Here is a 21,982-nt window from a genome sequence, read left to right on the forward strand (position 1 = left end):
GATCTCCTAACAGTGAGATCGTAACTTGAGTGGCAATCAAGAGTCTGTCCCTTAACAGACTGAGTCACCCAGGAGTTCCACCAGCTGTTGCTTTTTTATGTGCTTTTATGGACTCATACTTTTGCTCAACCCTGACATCACTTCTAGAAGATCACATCTCAGACTTAGACTTTTCTTCACCTGGGATATTTAATAACAATATCCACATCAGGGTTGCCCAACAATGGAATAGACAGAGGGTGGGCCTAGAGTGGGAATTAGGTACAACAAACAGGGAGTAGACTCAGGTTACCAAAGGAAAGAAGAAAGCATTTATTAAAAAAAAAAAAAAAAAAAAGACCCATTACCAAAACTCCAGTATGCTATCAGCTGAGGTGGCCAGAAACAGGAATGCCTAGAAGGATCAGGCATAAAATGAAAATGAATGAATGAGACCAGGAACAACAGCAAATGGTGGAGACGACGGTCACCTACACAGCACATAACCTTTCCAAAGAAGCACCTGAAGCTCTGGCACTGGACTGTACCAATGGGGATGGCAGAGCCAGTGTTGGGAGATCTCTGACTTTTCAGGGGAGGCTGGGACACTGAAATTTAAATGAGATCTTCTCAAGCAGTATTTAAAAAATTTTTTTAAATATCATAAAAAATATGAATACTGCACTGATTTATTAGCCAAATACAGATGATAGGATGCCAGGTAACGACCTATGATGTATAACACAGCAAGGGTTCAAATGTTTCATAAACACTTTAAGGTCAACAGATTCATGGAACACAAAGTATATGAAAGCTATGTCATCAAATTATAAAAAACACAAAATGTGTAAAAATGTATGAATCAAGCAAGGAACAAGTTAAGAAACATGCTACCACTACATAACCAAAGAATCACCCCCAATTTTTAAAAAATGGTAATGTTCAAAGCTGGTGAATTACAGAAAAACTTTTTACACAGTGATAATAGTAATGAAATAAACACACGTTTTAAGAAAAAGAATTTGTAGGGTCACCCATGTGGCTCAGTCAGTTGAGCGGCTGACTTTTTAAAAAAATTTTTTTGATGTTTTATTTTTGAGAGAGAGTGCAAGCAATTGAGGGGCAGAGAGAGAGAGAGAGACACAGAACTCGAAGCAGGCTCCAGGCTCTGCACTGTAAGCACAGAGCCCGACGTGGGGCTTGAACCCACAAACTGAGATCATGATCTGAGCCGAAGTCGGACACTTAACTGAGTCACCCAGAAACCCCAAGCAGCCGACTCTTGATTTCAGCTCAGGTCATAATCCCAAGGTCATGGGATTGAGCACCACGTCAGGCTCTGTGCTGAGTGTGGAGCTTACTTAAGATACTCTCTCTCCCTCTGCCCTTCTCCCCCAGTAGTGCTCTTTCTAAAATATGCATTTTTTTAAAAAAATAAAAATTAAGATTAAAAATTGTTCGGGAGTCATGAAAAGACTGTACCCTTTGATCAACCTCAAAAATTTATATTAAACCAATTATCCAAGTTAAGGAAAAAGGATTCCCATGCCAAGTTGTTTTATGCATGTTGCTTTTAAAAGAGGAGGCTGGAAGCAACCTAAATATCCAACAATAAAATGATTTTTCAAGGAGATGGTAAAAAAAATAAAAACGATATGATAAAATGCATAAATATGTACACATTTTGGGAGAACTAGATATAAAAACTGCTAATTTTAGGGTGATAGATCTGCGGGACTATTTCCATTGTTATAAATCTCATGCAATGAGAATACCCTACAATTATGATTAGTATACCACATATTACACTGTAATTAAAAATCAAAGTTATTATTTTAAAATATGGAGCCTCGGGGTGCCTAGGTGGCTCAGCTGGTTAAGCATCGGACTCTTGAATTTGGCTCAGGTCATGATCCCAAGGTCATGGGATGGAGGGCTGCACTGGGCTCCAGACTCTGAGTGGAGCCTGCTTGAGTCTCCTTCTTCTGCCCCTCCCCCACTTGAGTGCACATGCTCTCCCTCTAAAAGAATAAAATACAGAACCTAGTTTAATGTGTAAGAAACTACCATTTACAAGCTGGGTGACCTTGGAAAAGCTCTTTATCTTCTCCGTACTTTAGGTTTTTATCAAATGGACCTACTAATAATATCTATGTCATATTGCTGGTAAGAGATTACATTTGTAGTTTTTGTAAAGACTTACAAGAGTTCCTGGCAAGTAATAGGCACTACACAGTGCTTGTGAAAAAAAAATTATATATATATATTATATATATATTATATATATATATAAATTATATATATATAATATAAATATATAAATATATAAATATATATAAATATAATATATATATATAAATTATATATATATATAATATAAATATATAAATATATTATAAATATATATTATAAATATATATATATTATAAATATATATTTTTATATATTATATATATATATATTTATATATATATTATATATATATATAAATTAGACAACAAATGACCAGGCAAGAGTGGGGGAGAGCTTAGCTCTTTAGGGAACCCAGGTATGAAAGCTGGCTCATTACTGATTTTTGATTCCTAACATGTTGGGGCACATTTACTACAAAGTCCACTTGGAAAATCAAGGAAATCAGGCCATTGGAACACTTGGAGAGAAGCCAGAAACAGTAACTAAGCAACAAGGGAAGCTACGTTATTTCCTTGGGAGCTTGGCAAACTGGCTATTGACAGATACTAGGAACCAGGAAAAATAGGTCTACAGGCTTAAAGGTAACCAGGACTTATTACAAACTTCCTACTACAGTGAATAACCAGCTCTGGGGTTTATCCATTAGCAGGGTTTTGGAGTAAAAGCTTTAACAGTTCTCAAAATGAGAATGAAGATCCTTTAAAAGGTGTATAGCAGTTGTGGGTATAGTTGTTCACTCTTCAGTAGGGATCATGGTCTTTAATATGGAGATCCAAAGCCATTAGGATCCAGCACACTTGCCTAACAGCAAAGAAATAGAACGAAGCCAGAAGAGAGGATAAGATATAACAAGCTATCTCTTATTAATAGTTGCAACTAATTTGTGGGTCAATAGCTTAGAAATAGCTTTGACTGAGCCTCTATTAAATGCCACACTGGGCATCCCACTTAGGTTATCTCCTGATGCTCACAACAGCCCAGTGAAGCAGCATCCTCATAGATTTTTAAAGTTTGAAGAAGTTATTTAACTCCACCAGTGTTTCAATTAGAATTGCATCCAGGTTGGTCTGAGTACAAAGCCCTTTTCCATAAACTCCACCTCTTTAAAAGCTGACACACACACACACACACACACACACACACGCACACACACACCTAACTCAATTTCATACTCTAGATACTCTGGACTGCAAGTTAGGAGACCTGTTTTCTAATCTGGATTTCCCCCTAAATTGTCAGGGAAATTCAGCAAATGATGTGATTTTTCACGTCTCAGGTAATTCATCTGAAAAAAAAAAATATATCAGGTACTGGATTGGAATACAGTTCCCAAACCACTGTTGTTTATCCTACAACACTGTTCTCTTTACTGGTTAAAACAGCAAGGTTCTGGGACCTGGGGCAGCGGGAACTGCAAGCTGTTTGCCTTGTCTATGAGTACACTTTAAGGGTTCCAAATGCCGTCCCAACTTATCCCACTCTGTAGGGAAGTTGTTTTTGTTTTTTTTTTTAATTTATTTGAGAGTGAGCGAGCACACACACATGCATGAGAGAGTGCGCATGCAAGTGGAGGAGGGGCAGAGAGAGAGGGAGAGAGAGAATTCAAAGCAGGCTCCTCACTGTCAGAGTGGAGCCAGATATAGGGCTCAAACTCATGAACCGTGAAATCGTGACCTGAGCCAAAACCAAGAGTTGGACAATTAACTGACTGAGCCACCCAAGTACTATAGTATTTTCATTTTCTATGCAAGTCACAACATCAACACGGCTAGGAGGCATTAGACTAGATCAAGGATTTAGGTCAATCACAGGTGTCCATCCTCCTCTGGATAAGTGATGCAGAACTTTCCCAAGTATCCTATCTCCCCTGCCACAATGATTGCTCCAGCAATTAGAATCCATTAGAATTAGAATGCACTGGACCAGAATTAATAAAGAAAGAGAGCCTCTTTTTAGGGAAGTTCCTCTACTAGAAGGATACACTTCTGGAACTATTAAAAGCCACCATACTTAACATGTGATGAAAATAAAGGCAAACACAAGGACCAAAATGAAGGATGGCAGGGAGCTTTGAAATTATTATCTGAGACCTCTGAAACAAGCTATTCCAAAAACTACTACATTCTTAGACTTTCCAGTTCACGTGAATTCATACTTTTTTTTATTTTGCTTCAGTTTGTCAGTTGCAGCCGAAGGCAATCCGCTTTTCATAGAAAGCATTCTTAACATCTCAAAATCTAAGCTATATATACAGATTCTGATTCTCTGACATTTGTTTTACAAAAACTCCTTAGTGGTTCAGCTAGACAACCTGCTATCGAGCTTGCTATGGTATGAATTGTCTTCACTCAAATTCTTAGGATGAAGCCCTAACCACCAACGTGACCATCTAGAAATAGGCCTTAAGGAGGTTATTAAAGTTCGATGAAGTCATAAGAGCAAGATCCAAATCTGACAAGACTGTGACTTTGTAAGAACAGAAGAAGAGAGCTTTTTCTTTCTCCACCATGTGAGGACAGAGAGAAAAGTTTTAAGGCAGGAAAAAAATACCTCTTACCAGAACATAATCATAATGGTACCTTGATCTGAGCCCCCAGTTTCCAAAATTATGAGAAAACAGTTTCTGAAAAAGAAACCCACCCAGTCTGTGGTATTTTGTTATGTCCGCTCAAGCAGACTAAGACACACCCCAACCGAGAACCACTGGATTACGTACCCTCCAAGTATCTTTCAGCTCTTAAATTATGTAATATTCTGATTTTATGGACCCACAAAGAATGAAAGTTCACAGAAAGTCTAATTTTTTAAAAAAAACCTTTTACAAGTGGGGCGCCTGGGTGGCTCAGTCAGTTGAGTGTCTGACTCTTGATTTCGGCTCAAGTCATGATCCCAGGCCTGTGGGATGGAGCCCCACATCAGGCTCCATGTTGAGCATGGAGCCTGCTTAATATTCCCTCTCTCTCCCTCTGCTCCTCTCCCCTGCTCACTGCCCTTTCTTTAAAATAAAAAAATTAAAAAAAAAAAAACATATTGCAAGTGAAGAGTAGAAAATTATAAGCAAGGATTTTTTAACATCAATAATGAATCAATACTTTTAATACAACTTCACTACTGTTTTTTCAGCCAGATTTTCTTAACTTACTTTATTTTCCAAAAGTGTATCAGTGTTCCTGTGGAAACCAAAGGGAAAGCTGTAAGAAAGCACTATGCCTATCTGTCTTTTCTTAGAAGACACCATAACTCTCCTTGAACAAAGGTAGGGTATTAAATCCAATGACAAACTGTCCTTTGAATGCACCTGATTTCCAGAGCTTCTTTGCCATTTAGAATAGAAAGTCACCTAACCTTTGCTACCATAAAAGTCTTTTCTGAAAAACGAAAGGAAAATGGTGTTCTGACTCTAGACTATTTTTTTTCACTGGCTTAATAAAACCCACCACATGGCAATGATTCCTCTTCTTCCTATTTTTTAGTACTACACACCTGGTCAATGAAGAGATTGCAAAACTCTTGCAATAAAACTATAATCCGAGCAGGAGTATTATAAAACTTGGAATGACTCCAGATCAGACAGATGGTATGAAATAATGGGGCAATGAGCACACAGATTTGTGGAAATTCTGTCTCCTGCAGACACTGAACATGTCTTCTCAGAGGTCTCAGGAATAGCTCCACATCCTGGGCTTCTAGGAGAGCTGAAAGGAAAGAAAATCACCATGAATGTGAGGGTGGTCTTTTTCCTAAATTCACTTCACAAGAAAACAAAGCAAAACAACAGAGCTGTACTTAAATGTGATCCTCTCTGTTTTATATTGATTATCCTACAGATGACCTACTATGGGTTTGGAAGGCCCCATACATGGTCCGTGTATAGCAGCCACTCAGGACAGCCCTGGTGCAGATACCTGCACAGCTCAAGTAAATAGTAACACAATACTCTGTGGGAAAATACCTTTTGACCTAAAGAAATTTACTCAAGTCCATGAAACTGCAGGCATAAAACATGCCTCCAAAGTTGCTGTCACTTTATGGTTTACGTTACAAGCCTCATCACTACAATGTTAATTACCACTTAGTAGGTCCCCACACAATTTAATTGTCTCATCCCAGTGTTCTGCGAGAGTAACTCAGGCAATGACTGGGAAATTTTATTCAAAATATAGCAACTAAAATTGTTAAGTATGGGTGATAAAAATATTTGGCGGGGGGGGGCACCTGGGTGGCTCAGTAGGTTGAGCATACGACTTCAGCTCAGGTCATGATCTCATGGTCGGTGAATTTGAGCCCCACGTCAGGCTCTGTGCTGACAACTCAGAGCCTAGAGCCTGGAGCCTGCTTCGGATTCTGTGTGTCCCTCTCTCTCTGCCCCTCCCCTGCTCACAGGCTCTCTCTTTCCTCTCTCTCAAAAAATAAACATTAAAAAAATTTTTTAATAAAAAAAAATACTTTGGAACTAGAGGGAGGTGAAGTTTGTACAACATTGTGAATGCACTAAATGTCATTCAACTCTACACTTTAAAATGGAGATCTAAAAACTGTTAAGCAGGGCTAAGGAATATTTCTCAAAAGTACTATATAAATAAACACACACATACATATACACACACACACACATACGGAGAGAAATATTATCAATTACTGTCTAATCTAATCTAAATCTTCTCTTGATTAAAATTAGTCATTTTAGGGGCTCCTGGCTGGCTCATTCGGAGAGCATGCAAATCAATCTCAGAATCCTGAGTTCAAGACCCATGGTGGGTGTAGAGCTTAAAAAAAAAATTAGTCAGCTTAATGTGCCGTAAATGGATCTCCATCAGACTGCATTTTGTTCCTGAGACTACAAACAACTTTGATTAACTGAAAACAGGCTTTACTTATGACGGTAGGGAAGGCAGTAAATTCTTATTTCCTGGTGTTCTCTCAAAACACTCCTGTCCAGGCCGAGGTGACAAACAAATAACCCTGCCAACTTTTTTTGACTGTGAGAATTAGGAATACACTCACCTATATTACTCCCCTTAACATATAACCAATTTATCTGCCCTAATGATAAAGACCTAGGAAGAGAGTATCCAGGAACTCTTTTCTTCACTGGTTCCGCTCATGTTTTCAAAATAGTATGTTGTTACCCATGTTAATTTCAAAATTAAATTATTGCATCTAACGGCTAAGTGCCTTTAAAATGTGGCAAGCTCAAGTGGTGATTTTAAAAGGCCTCAAGTATGTCCTTGGGAGGGGGCTGTCCACCTCTGACAATGGCTTTGAGACACTTGTTCTACTCAGAGTGTTTGTGTCTGAATCTCCAGCCCATGCGCTCATAAGGCCCTGAGTACCCCTGTGATCTGTTCCTGTAGATGCTTTATCCACAGAAAATGTTCATCTTCTACTAATACAGAAAAAAATTCGAGCAGCCTCTACTTACTGAGAACATACTTACTGTGCGCCTAGTACTTTGTATCCTGTATATTTTATCCTCAATTCAAGGGTTCTCAGCCAGGAAAGGTTTTGCCCCCAGGGGTCATTTGGCAATGTCTGGAGACATTTTTAATTGTCACAGCTGCACCAGGGGGAGGTGGGTGGAGGCCAGGGATGCTGCTAAACACACAGGAACGCACAGCTTCCCACGACAAACAATTATCGAACCCAAAATGTCAATGGCGATAAACACTGACAAGGTTGAGAAATACTGCTCTAATCCTCAAAACAATTCTGCAAGGAAGGTGTTAATATGCCAGTTTGGCTGAGGAAAACCAGAGGCTCAGCTAATTTAAGATGAACTGAATGGATGTTGGACAAGTTAGAAACAAAAGAGACTGTATCGTCAAAATAGACAAAAGATGGAGTAGTTGTTTTCTGAGCATTTCAGCTAATGGAAATTTTGTAGTGTAATGCTGGTACACCAGGCAGACGATCAGAAAAAATGAAAAGTGTTTAAAAGAGTAGCTACTAGAAAGGAGTGGGAAAACAAGAAGAGGCTACTAACTTCATTCACTCAACTCATTCTTATTAACGTCTGCCAGGCCCTGGGAATACAAAGATAATTCTTGAGGGTTTTCACATACATGGTGTCACACACATGATGCTTCCAACTCAATGGGAGAGGGAGTCCCAAAAAAGGTCCATCTGATTAATAAACATCTTTTTGACCATCAAACTTGAGTCAACCCGCATGCCACCCAGGGCTTGAGAAGATTACTCTTGCTTCCATGTGATAAAAAAAACAAAACAGAACAAAAAAAAACAAAAAACAAAAACCTGAAGAAATAACCAAACATTTTCAAAGTATATTTTAGGTATTTCCTAACCTTACAAAAGTTCTAACAGGAAGAAATTAATAAGTAATTTTCTAACGTTAGAAACCAAAAAAGCTATTCGTCCAATTATCTTACAGTTTCATCACTGAAAACCTCAGTATCGTGTCTATGCCTACTTACTTGAATTGGCCTAAAGAAATAGGAACAGAAATTTAAAAAAAAGGGGGCTGGGACCCCTGGGTGGAGCTGAAACCAGATAGTGAGGGGACGAGGAGACTTTTCACTGAATACCTTTTTATCATTTCTGGTTTTTATCAGCGTGCATGGACCTGTTCAAAATTCAGCAAACCCTCTTCCTCTGTACATTTAATCTTCACCCAAACTTCGATGATAACTTTGAGCATTTTTGAGCTAGATAAGCAACAGATGCCAAGCACATTCAGACTCTACTCAAGAATAAGTGGACTAACTGTAGCCCAGCTGTTGACAAGGAAACCGCCATGTTGGACTTTCATTTACCTGCTGCAAAGGTCTTTCCCCCCCCCCCCACACACACACACACACATTCCCATTAAAACTTCAATCTAGAGGCAATTTGGTAAGTACCTACAATATACCCTAAAAACAGTTTAATAGAACTAGAGAATAAAGTACTGATGAGGATGAATTTATCATTACAAGAGCCAAGTGAAATCATTTCATGAACATGTTAATGGTAGAAGGGCAGATGAGGCTAGTCAGGCAGGGTGGGATGAGATCATGAGGGACACCAACGCCAGGCCAAAAACCAAGAGTCTTACCATTTTTCACAGCCACAAAAATGTCCTTCAAAGTTGGCAAATAGCTGCTTTGTTTGATTTGCAGGATCCTAGCCATTTTGAGGACAATAGGAGCTTGAAGCTAAATTGAAGAAAATTTAATTCAAGCTAGATTAATGACTAAATAGATACATTTGGTAATAAAACACTTATATTTTACTCATGCACAATACCCACAGTATTCAAAAAAAAAAAGACTCATCTGGCTTCAAGTTGAAAATAATTTTTAAAAGCAATTTTTCCTTAAGCTTGAATTTTACTTTATGTTTACAGCTCTTGAGTATTCACAGAGTGTCAATTAACCCTTTAAGTGTAAAATATTAAACTTCCCACATAAAATCTCCTGCTGTGTTTCAGAGAATCTGAGAGACACATGAAATGCAAATGAACGTCTTAGTTTGCAGGATATTAAATCAAGGAACACGTAAGGCAAACAGCAGAGGAACCAAAGTTAGCTCTTCCAAAGCCACATCTCTCCACTCGGCAGGCAAGACGCTACTCTTTCCTACATCAGTTCAATCAACTAAATTTTACCATCTTTGACATTTCCCTGGGGAACGACTCTCTCCTATGCCACAGTGTTTCCAATTATTAAATGCTGTCAAAATATTCTCCAAATGGCAAACTTACTTTTAATCCGCATTCATTTCTAAAGTGCCTATCATATAAAACTTTGGAACAAGAAACGAGAACAGACTATTAAGTCATTCAAAAACAGTATTTTAAGCCTCTGAAGGTACTGGAAGTCATTGCTGTAAAACCAAATTCTACAACTGACTTTCCTAATTCAATTTGTAAGCAATTTGTAGGGCTATCTACTTACTTGATCATAAATGGATGACAGATTTTCTCTCCTCATCATCCAGAAATCCAGTTCAGTTTGAGGATTTGACTGAAGACAATTCAGTAAAGGCTGCACGGAATCTTTTTCTACGATTTCTTGGATCTGATATGACCATTTAATAATCACTGACTCAATTGCATGGAGTACTGTCCTTTCATTTGATTCTAGCATACAAGCACTGAAATGATTAATAGAATAATTCAAAAACCAACTGTTTCACCTAAATAAAGATAGCACTCGGATCTTAAGATCTATTTGGTGTATCCATAAACTAGTTTTCCAAATATAAATGCTTCAGAATCAGATCCCTTATTTTTATAGTCCCACTTTTAGTTGTGATGTAAACGTTGTTAAACAAATAATCATCACCTTAAACCATTATTGCTAAAAGAATACTGTTGAGGGACGCCTGGATGGCTCAGTCGGTTAAGCATCTAACTTCAGCTCAGGTCATGATCTCGTGGTTCGTGAGTTTGAGCCCCGCATCAGGCTCTGTGCTGACAGCCCAGAGACTGGAGCCTGCTTCAGATTCTGTGTCCCCCTCTCTCTCCGCACCACCCCTGCTTGTGCTGTCTTTCAAAAATGAATAAACATTAAAAAAAAATACTCTTGACATCATGTCAATTGTTACAGCCTGCTTTTTGTGCAGTCTGCTTTTAGGAGATGTACTTCGTGGGGCATGTGGGTGACTCAGTTGGTTGAGCATCTGACTCTTGATTTCAGCTCAGGTCATGATCCCAGGGTTGTGGATGGGATGGAGCCCGCTTTAAAATTCTCTCTCTCCCTCTGTCCCTCTCCCCTCCTTGCACTCTCTAAAATAAAATTTTAAAAAGTGTACTTAGTAAGGAAATAATATACACGGTGCTCTGTACAACCTTTTTAAAAAAATGATAGAATTCTTGTGCTAATAGCTTCTATGTTAATTGGGTATGTAGGCTCTCCACTTTAATATCTGATATATACCATATCATTACATACTTGGTCTCTGAGTATTTCTGATCCAGGTCGATTTTTCCTGCAATTGTGGGAATTGGTAGAAGAGTTCTTCTCAACATTTTGCCCCGAAAAACATGCATTTTATTTTTCATGGCTTCTACGTGGTGTTCCATGTCTTGTGAAATAAAACAGGACCAGGATTTATGGTTGTTCCTATTAGAAAGAATGGGCACTAAAATCTAAAGAGAAACATTTGCAAAAGAAGTTAATTTACAGACAGTGTACTCCTTCAAAGATTTTCTTGTCATACAAAATCAGCCACAAAACCACTCAATTTCTTAAATATCAAATTTACAAAGAGAGGACAAAAATCAGTATTCCATTTAGACATCATCAATTAGGCAAATACTTGCAAAGTGCAAATACTATACTGCTTGTTCACTCATTTACTTATTTATCAAACATTTGTGGAAGTTCCCAATGACTCAAACACGGAATAAAACAAACACAACCATGTCAAGTAAGCAAACTACTTTCCTAATGCAAACTGAGCACACTGGCAGGTACATGAATGAAAAAAAATTTTACGAATCACATGGAAGCAAAAGTAATCTTCTCGAGCCCTGGATGGCATGCCGGTGGATGGTCAAAAAGATGTTTATTAATCAGATGGACCTTATTTGGAACTCCCTCTCCCACTGAGTTGGGAGGATCATGTATGTGACACCGTGTATGTGAAAACCCTCAAGAATTATCTTTGTATTCCCAGGGCCTGGCAGACGTTAATAAGAATGAGTTGAGTGAATGAAGTTAGTAGCCTCTTCTTGTTTTCCCACTCCTTTCTAGTAGCTACTCTTTTAAACACTTTTCATTTTTTCTGATCGTCTGCCTGGTGTACCAGCATTACACTACAAAATTTCCATTAGCTGAAATGCTCAGGAAACAATTACTCCACCTTTTGTCTACTTTGACAATACAATTACTTTTGTTTTCTGTGTTGAAACTAATCTTTCCAAAGTGTATTATTACATTTTCCTGCTTAGTGCTGACTACAAGTCAAGCTAGGAAAACAGAAAAATAAGAAACAGTCTTTGCTGGGGATAATCTCATGGGTTAGTTCCTTTGCTACAAGAACTACCGTGATTGGAGGCATGTTCAGGATGTAATGTGGAGACACAGGATATACACCTGGCTCTGGAAGGGACAGGTGTTAGGGAAGACCTGCCACAAAAGGTGCTACTTGATTAAAATGGTGAAGATGAGGGCCTTCTGGGTGGAGTCAGTTAAGCGGCCGACTCTTGATTTCAGCTCAGGTCATGATCTCACAATTTGTGGGATCCAGCCCCACATCAGGCTCTGTGCTGACAGCGTGGAGCCTGCTTGGGATTCTCACTCTCCCTCTCTCCGTCCCTCACCCCCACACACGTTTAACTGCTTTCTCTCAAAATAAAATAAACAAACTTAAAAATACATAAACAAAACGTTGAAGATGAAATTGCAGAGCAGGCACTCCAGGAAACTCAACACCAACAAAATCATTCAGGGCTCCAGAAGTATAGTGCTTCTGGAAACCTGCCACTCTGGGATTAGCTTTGAGAAAGGCAGGGTAGTTCATGAAGAGCTTTAGAAATCAGCCTGTAGACTTGAAGTTTATTGGGCATAACATTCACTGACCCACTAGAAAACTCTCTAGACTAAATCTCCAGTATCAGCAACTATTTCTAAATAATAGGCACGAGGAAAATTCTGGTTATTTGGCATATCTAACTTACCAGTTATGGTTTCAAACTTTCACTCTATGATTCTGTGGCAAAGCCAACTACTTTTAAATTTGAATATTTCTGTCACAAGCTGTAGATAAAACTGTGAAATTGTGAGCCACATGCTTTGCAGAGCAATTAGTCAAAGCGCGAGCGTGTTTCCGTAAATGTCATTTAAAACAGAGGTGCCTGGGTGGCTCAGTTAAGCATCTGACTTTGGCTCAGGTCATGATCTCATGGGCCATGGGTTTGAGCCCCACGATGGGCTCTGTGCCCCAAAGCAGGCTGCAAGCTCTGAGTCTCCCTCGCTCTCTGCCCCTCCCCCTACTTGCACTCTCTCTCAGAAAAAAACATTAAGAAAAAAAAAACATCATTCAAAACAAATAGACCTGGGATATGCTTTTTCATTACAATACATCTTCTTAAACTATACACAAAGTAATTCAATTAATTGGGGGTTTTATTTTGTCTCAGTTGGGAAATGTTTTCCTACTTTTTGCGGTTTAAAAGAAAAATTCCAAACTTTTTCTGAGCACTAAAATAATTTAAATATGCTTACATATTCAATACGTATATATACAACATATAACTATAGATTAATGAACTACGGTGCCTCTGCTGTGTTTTCTTTACCTATGTTCTTTCTTTGATCCCTTTTCAAGCTAGGGATTTTCTTTTTACAATGGTTTTTAAGTCAATAGTTATTATTACCAGGGCAATGCTTTCAAAATGTGGGAGCCTAGGCCTCTCCCAGACATCTTAAATTGCAATGTCCAAGGGTGGGACCTAGACACTAACTATAAGAACCAAATCACACTTCCACTTTAGCTTGATAAGCCAAATGGATAACAGTAATTCACAATTATTATTTCTTTAAAGATTTAGACCAATATAATACATAAAGAAATAACTAGCCAGAGGAGTTAAGATGGTGGAGCAGCATGGAGACCCTAAGCTTGTCTCATCCCTGCAATGCAGCTAGAGCAGCACCAAACCATTTTGAACACCTAGGAAATTGATCTGAGGATTAACGCAACAATCTGCATAACTTGAGCCGTAGACCCTGGCAGGTACACAGTGCAAAGAGGTGAACTGGAGGAGAGAAAAGCCACGGAAGGTAGGGAGCCATGTTCACAGAGAGAGGACAGAGAAAAAGAAGAGGAGAGCGTGGTACATCGGGATCATGCAAGAACAGCACTCCCCCCAAAAGTAGTTGGAGAGAAAGAGTGAAAACACAGGGGACTTAACAGGAAATCTGTTCCCCAAACCAATGATGGGGAGAAAGTAGAGGGTTTCAATACCACCAGGATTCTACAAATAGTGGAGTGCGGAGTCTGAAGTTCCAAAGTTCAGTCCCTGGTGGTACTCTGGTAATGAAGTAAAACAAATCCCCAGAAGCAGGCAGCCGGGTCTGAGGAGTCTGTGCGCCACCTGGGGAGAAGCACTTTCCCTGCTTGGAGTGGATTTGGTAGAGGCCATACAGCCTCCCCACAGGCAAAGGTCCCAGCACACCCTGGAGAGCAGTCATGTTTGCTGGTATTGAGACAAAGACGCCAGAGTGCAATGAAACCTGGCACCAGCTGTGTGTAATGATTTGCCATAATCTCTGAACCTCTGCCCCTGTGAGATCACAGGAACCTTTTCTGGGGCAAGCTGACCCTAGTCATTGATCAGCAAGCCCCTCCCCCCAGAGAGCTGGCATAGGTCCAAGCAGCAGGGGTCTCTGAAGTGTGGGGTTTTGAAACACAACCTCATCTGAGATAAAACTCTGGAGGGGGGTGCTGCCTGGCAGGTGGACAGCTTGGACATGGACAGGGTAGAGGCAGGGAATGGACAGAGGCCTGAGGTCAAGGAGGGGTACTTAATCACAGGTTGGTGAGAGTATACAAATTCTTGCACCAGAGACTAGGGAGCTGGGTAAGGCCATTTCCACTTCCCCTGCACACGCACATGTGAGGATGCACACGGATCCACCCCAGTCAGCTATGCTGCGACCCTGATGGAGAACGGAGGCTTTACACTAAGCACCACCCAACTGTGCCCTCCAAGCACATTCCGCAGAAGACTAGCACAAGTCACTCCACCTGTTCAGTATACGGACTATAGAATGCTTCATAGTTTCAGTTCTAAGGGAAAGTGGATGTAAATTCATTCAGCTTTCATTCTGTTTGCTAAAGGTTCATTTATTTGTTCATTTTCTTTGCTTCTGTTTGGGTTTAAATTGTTTTCTTTTTTTCTTTCTCTTTCTTGAATACAGAAAGAAGAAAACTTATTTTTTTTACTTCATTTTTAATTTTTTTTTTTTTTTAATTTTTTTTTTTCAACGTTTTTTATTTATTTTTGGGACAGAGAGAGACAGAGCATGAACGGGGGAGGGGCAGAGAGAGAGGGAGACACAGAATCGGAAACAGGCTCCAGGCTCCGAGCCATCAGCCCAGAGCCCGATGCGGGGCTCGAACTCACGGACCGCGAGATCGTGACCTGGCTGAAGTCGGACGCTTAACCGACTGCGCCACCCAGGCGCCCCCTTAATTTTTTTAAATATATTACTCTATTTCATTTTCTTTCTCTTATGATACATTTTTTTTATTTTGTAAGTTTTTTCTTACCTTTTTTTTTCTTTCCTTTCCTTTTCTACATTCTATGAAGTTTCTTTCAACAGGCAAACCAAAACAGACCTAGGATCTAGCTTCCTTTTTTTTTTGTTTTTAACTCTTTAATTTTTATTTTTCATTTTATTAATTTTTCCCTTCATCCAAAATAACAAAATGGAGGAATTCACCCCAAAAGAAAGAACAGGAAGAAATGACAGCCAGGGACTTAACACAGATATAAGTAAGATATGTGAACTAGAATTTAGAACCACAATAATAAGAATAATATCTGGGATTGAAAGAAGCATAGAAGACACCAGAGAATCCTTTTCTGTGGAGATAAAAGAAATACAATCTAGTCAGGCCGAAATTAAAAAAATGCTATACCAGAGATGCAATCTCAAATGTATGCCACTACAGCAAGGGATGGATGAAGCAGAGGAGAGAATCAGTGATACAGAAGATAAAATTATGGAGAATGAAGCAGAAAAAAAAAAAAAAAGACATAAACAAAGGCAAAAGATCATGATACAAGACTTAGAGAACTCAGTGACTCATTAAAAAGGAATAAAATCCCAATCAAAGGAGTCCAGAAGATGGAGAGAGAGAAGGGGCAGAAAGTTTATGTGAGCAAATTATAGTGCAATACTTGCCTAACCTGGGGAAGCACACAAACGTCAAAATCCAAGAAGCAATGAGAGCTCCCATTAGATTCAACAAAAAATGACCATGACCAAGGCATATCATACTCAAATTCACAAAATACACAGACAAGGAAATAATTATGACATCAGCAAAGGAACAAAGTCCTAACCTCTAAGGGAAGACAGATGAGGTTGTCAGCAGACCTATCCACAGAAACTTGGCAGGCCAGAAGGAAGTGGCAGAATATATTCAACGTGCTGAATTGGAAAAATATGCAGCCAAGAATTCTTTACCCAGCAAGGCTATCATCCAAAATAGAAGGAAAGATAAAGAGTTTCCCAAACAAAAACTAAAGGAGTTCACGACCACTAAACCAACCCTGTGAGAAATTTGAAGGGAGACTCTGAGTGGAGAAAAGACCAAAATAAAACAACAAAGACCAAACCAACAAAGGCTAGAAAGGACCAGAGAACACCAGAAACATCAAGTCTACAGGCAACACAATGGCACTGAATTCAAATATTTTGGTACTCACTCTAAATTTAAATGGACTAAATGCTCCAATCAAAAGACACAGGATATCAGAATGTATAAGAAAAGAAGACCCATCTATATGCTGCTTACAAAGACTCATTTTAGACCTAAAGACACCTGCAGATTGAAAGTAAGGGAATGGAGAACCATCTATCCTGCTAAAGATTATCAAAAGAAAGCTGGAGTAGCCATACTTTTATCAAACTAAATTTTAAAATAAAGGCTGTTACAAAAGATCAAGAAGAGCATTATATCATAATTAAGGGGTCTATCCACCAAGATGTTAACAGTTGTGAATATTTATGCCCCCAACATGGTAAAACCCAAATATATAAATCATTTAATCACAAACATAAATAAATGTATAGGTAACAATACAGTGATTGTAGGGGACTTTAACACCCCACTTACACCAAAGGATAGACCACATAAGCAGAAAGTCAACAAGGAAACAATGGCTTTCAATGACTCACTGGATCAGATGGACTTAAAAGATATATACTGAACATTTCATCCTAAAACAGCAGAATACACATTCTTGAGTGCACATGGAACATTCTCCAGAATAGATCACATACTGGATCACAAATTGGCTCTCAGAAAGTACAAAAATATGGAGATCGTATCATGCATACTTTCAGAGCACAATGTTATAAAACTTGAAACGAACCACAAAAAGAAAAAAATTTGGAAAGACGATGAATACTTGGAGATTAAAGAACATCTTACTAAAGAATGAATGGGCTAAATAAGAAATTAAAGAGGAATTTTAAAAGTACAGGAAGCCATTGAAAATGAAAACATGGCAGTCCAAAACCTCTGGGATACAGCAAAGGTGGTCATAAGAGGGAAGTATATAGCAATCCAGGCCTTCCTAAAGAAGGAGAAAGGTTTCAAATACACAACCTAATCTAACACCTAAAAGATCTGGAAAAAACAACAAATAAAGCCCTAAACCAGCAGAAGAAGGGAAATAATAAAGATTAGAGCAGAAATCAATGATGTCGAAATCAAAGAAAACAGAACAGATCAATGAACCCAGAAGCTGGGTCTTTGAAAGAATAAACAAAATTGATAAACCCTTAGCCAGGCTGATCAAAAAGAAAAATGACCCAAATAAATAAAATCACGAATGAAAACAGGAAAGATCACAACCACCACTGCAGAAATACAAACAATAAGAGAATATTATGAACAATTATACGCCAACAAATTGGGCAATCTGGAAGAAATGGACAAATTTCTATAAACATATAAACTACAAAACTAAAACAGGAAGAAATAGAAAATTTTAACAGACCCATAACCAGTAAAGAAATTGAATCAGTGATCAAAAATCTCCCAACAAGAATCCAGGGCTGGATGGCTTCCCAGGGGAATTCTACCAAACATTTAAAGAAGAGTTAACACCAATTCTTTTGAAGCTGATCCAAAAAATAGAAATGGAGGGAAAACTTCCAAACTCATTCTATGAAGCCAGTGTTACCATGATTCCAAAACCAGGCAAAGATCCCACTAAAAAAAGAGAACTACAGACCACTTTTCCTGATGAACATGGATGCAAAAATTCTCAACAAGATACTAGCCAACTGGACACAACAATACATTAAAAGGATTATTCACCATGATCAAGTAGAATTTGCTCCTGGGATGCAAGGCAGGTTAAATATCTGCAAATCAATCAATGTGATACATTACATCAATAGCAGAAAGGACAAGAACCACATGATCCTCTCAGTAGATGCAGAGAAAGTATTTGACAAAAAAGAGCATCCTTTCTTGATAAAAACCTTCAAGAAAGTAGGCAGAGAAGGAATGTACCTCAAGATCATAAAGGCCATATATGAAAAACCCACAGCTAATATCATCTCAATGGGAAAAAAAAACTGAGAGCTTTCCCGCTAAGGTCAGGAAGAAGACAGGGATGTCCACTCTCACCATTATTCAACCTAGTGTTGGAAGTCCTAGCCTCAGCAATCAGACAACACAAAGAAACAAAAGGCACCCAAATTGGCAAGGAGGAAGTCAAATTTTCACTCTTCGCAGATGACGTGATATTCTCTGTGGCAAACCCAAAAGACTCCACCAAAAAACTGTTAGAACTGATCCATGAATTCAGCTAAGTCGCAGGATATAAAATCAATGTACAGAAATTGGTTTCATTTCTATACACCAATAACGAAACAGCAGAAAGAGAAATCAGGGAATGAATCCCATTTACAACTGCACCAAAAACTATAAAATACTTAGGAATAAACCTAACCAAAGAGGTGAAAGATCTATACACTGAAAACTATAGAAAACTTATGGTAGAAACTAAAGAAGACACAAAGAAATGGAAAAGAACATTCCATGTTCATGGATGGGAAGAACAAATACTGTTAAAATGTCAGTACTACCCAAAGCAATCTACATATTCCACACAATACCTATCAAAATAACATCAGCATTCTTCACAGAGCTAGAACAAATAATTCTAAAATCTGTATAAAGCCAGAAAAGACCCCAAATAGCCAAAGCAATCCTGAAAAAGAAGACCAAAGCTTGAGGCATCACAATTCTTGACTTCAAGCTATATTACAAAGCTGTAATCATCAAGACAGTATGGTACTGGCACAACAGACACATAGATCAATGGAACAGAAGAGAGAAGCCAGAAATGAACCCACAAAGGTATGGCCAACTCATCTTTGACAAAGCAGGAAAGAGCATCCAGTGGAATAAAGACAGTCTCCTCAGCAAATGGTGCTCAGAAAACTGGACAGCGACATGCAGAAGAATGAACCTGGACTACTTTCTTACACCATCCACAAAAATAAACTCAAAATGGATGAAAGACCTAGATTTAAGAAAGGAAACCATCAAAATCCTGGAGGAGAGAACAGGCAACAACCTCTTGGATGCTGGCCACAGCAGCTTCTTACTTGACATGTTTCCCAAGGCAAAGGAAACAAAAGCAAAAATGAACTATTGGGACCTCATCAAGATAAAAAACTTCTGCACAGTGAAGTAAAAAAACAGGAAAACTAGAAGGCGAATGACAGAATGGGAGAAGTTACCGGCAAATGACCTAACAGATAAAGGGTTAGTATCCAAAATCTGTGAAGAACTTATCAAACCCAACACCCAAAAAACAAAGAATCCAGTGAAGAATGGGCAAAAGACTTGAATAGACACTTTTCCAAAGACATCCAGATGGCTAACAGACATAGGAAAAAATGCTCAGCATCACTCATCATTAGAGAAATACAAATCAAAACCACAATGAGGTACCACTCACACCTGTCAGAGTGGTGAAAATTAACAACTCAAGTGACACAGATGTTGGCAAGGATGTGGAGAAAGAGGACCTTTTGCACTGCTAGTGGGAATGCAAACTGGTGCAGACAGTCTGGAAAACAATATGGAGGTTCCTCAAAAAATTAAAAATAGAACTACCCTATAACCCAGCAATTGCACTACTAGGTATTTATCCAAAGGATACAAGAGTGCTGTTTTAAAGGGGCATATACACCCCAACATTTATAGTAGCACTATTGACAATAATCAAAGTATGGAAAGATACCAAATGTCCATTGACTGATGAATGAATAAAGAATATGTGATACACACACACACACACACACACACACACACACACATACAATGGAATATTACTTGGTGATCAAAAAGAATGAAATGTTAGTATTTGCAACAATGTGGATGGAACTAGAGTGTATTACCCTAAACAAAGTAGGTCAGTCGTACTTCATAGGATTTTACTCATATGTGGAATTTAAGAAACAAAACAGATGAACATAGAGGAAGGGAAGCAAAACTAAGATAAAAACAGAGAGGGAGACAAACCACAAGAGACTCTTAAATACAGAGAACAAACTGAGGGTTGCTGGCAGGGTATTGCGTAGGGGGATGGGCTAAATGGGTGATGGGCTTTAAGGAGGGCACTTGTTGGGAGGAGGTGTTATATGTAAGTGATAAATCACTAAATTCTATTCCTGAAATCATTACTATATGTTAAATAACTTGGATTCAAACAAAATGTTAAAAAAAATTTTTTTAATTAAAAAAAGAAGTAACGTGAGAAGGTAAGAAAGAAAAGAAAGAAAATTAAGTGTCTGACTTTCAATTTAGACTCAAGTCATGATCTCAGTTTGTGTGTTGAAGCCACACATCAGGTTCTACACTGAGAGCACGGAGCCGGCTTGGGATTCTCTCTCTCCTTCTCTCTGCCCCTCCCCCCACTCATTCATTCATTCTCTCTCTCCCACAAAAATAAACATAAAAATTTTGTTTTTAAAAGAAATAACTACATGACATTTTAAATACTTTTGTTAAATATTATAAAATATAATACAGCTACAACTAAGAGTACACAGGAACACATAAGAATGTTGAAGAGCAGATTGGGAGTTCAGCTTTGGATAGGTCAGATTTGAGACATTACACACTAAATGGCTATGTCCACAAGACGATGGATACCTAAGCTTGAAGTTTAGGAGAGAGGTCCAGGCTGGAGACACAAGTCTGGGAGTCCCCAGCACATCAGCATGAATTCCCATAAATCACTGAGTCAAACTCCAAAAAACGGTTCATAATGAATGCAAGTGAGAATACATTAGATCATTTGAATGAGAAAAAACTAAACATGAAGGCACAAATGACATTCCCAACCTGCAGTTCAAATACTTGGTCCATCCCTTTTTTATTCCATCCCATTAAGAAGCCAAACACTAGAAAACCCCCTCAGTACTTTACAGACCACTTCACTACCTCAGTAACAGTCTCTCCTTCACTCAACAGGATGACCAATTCAGCAGTCCTCTGCATGTCGTGTCTTTTGTTAATGTATAAATCAGAGAGCTGGAGGTTGATTAGCTTGGAATGCAAGTCACTGACATTCCATGTGACTGCACAACTTCCCAATCAAGCCAGCCCTGATAAAAAACCTTCCCAGAACATGCACCGCCATGGCCGTCTTCCAATCAACACATAATTCGGGTTTGGTCATTGCCTTTGCTGGCAACCACCTGAAAAAGTTATGTGGCTGTTTATTTTCTAATCGGTCTCTCCACCCTTGTTTCTCACTACCTCCCAGCTCAGGTTCCCTGATCCAGCTACATTAATTTACTCCTTTTTTTAAAAAGAACCTGCATTTCCTCACCTCTGTGCCTTTGTAGTGCTTCTCCCTCTGCTCAGAAAGCCCTTCCTCCTCCTACACCTAGCTATCTCCTCCTAGTCCTTCAACACTATGGGGACCACATAATTTACCATACAATTCCGGAGGCTTTCGAGAGTACAAAGAAACACTAAAAATCCTTAGCGGACATTAACTGATCTCTGACAGTTCTAAGCCAAAAGTACCCCAGGCAAACTGAGACCTAGGATCATCCTATTTCAGAGTCCCCAGCCCCTGCCAGCCCTGTAG

The 21,982-nt window shown here is 38.8% G+C and overlaps 1 protein-coding gene across 1 annotated transcript in view; it reads right to left on the bottom strand.

Moving 5' to 3' along the window:
- DNAH11 (dynein axonemal heavy chain 11) overlaps positions 1 to 21,982 on the bottom strand; it is a 367,119-nt gene that overhangs the window by 337,518 nt on the left and 7,619 nt on the right. The window contains exons 3-6 of the mRNA XM_058724852.1: positions 11,067 to 11,263; positions 10,068 to 10,266; positions 9,227 to 9,326; positions 5,656 to 5,867 (exon numbers count right to left, since the gene is read on the bottom strand). Of these exons, the coding sequence (XP_058580835.1) occupies positions 5,656 to 5,867; positions 9,227 to 9,326; positions 10,068 to 10,266; positions 11,067 to 11,263 (708 nt within the window). The remainder of the gene's footprint in view (positions 1 to 5,655; positions 5,868 to 9,226; positions 9,327 to 10,067; positions 10,267 to 11,066; positions 11,264 to 21,982) is intronic.

Source organism: Neofelis nebulosa, chromosome 4 (genome assembly GCF_028018385.1).
Source record: "Neofelis nebulosa isolate mNeoNeb1 chromosome 4, mNeoNeb1.pri, whole genome shotgun sequence".
Classification (NCBI taxonomy): domain Eukaryota; kingdom Metazoa; phylum Chordata; class Mammalia; order Carnivora; family Felidae; genus Neofelis; species Neofelis nebulosa.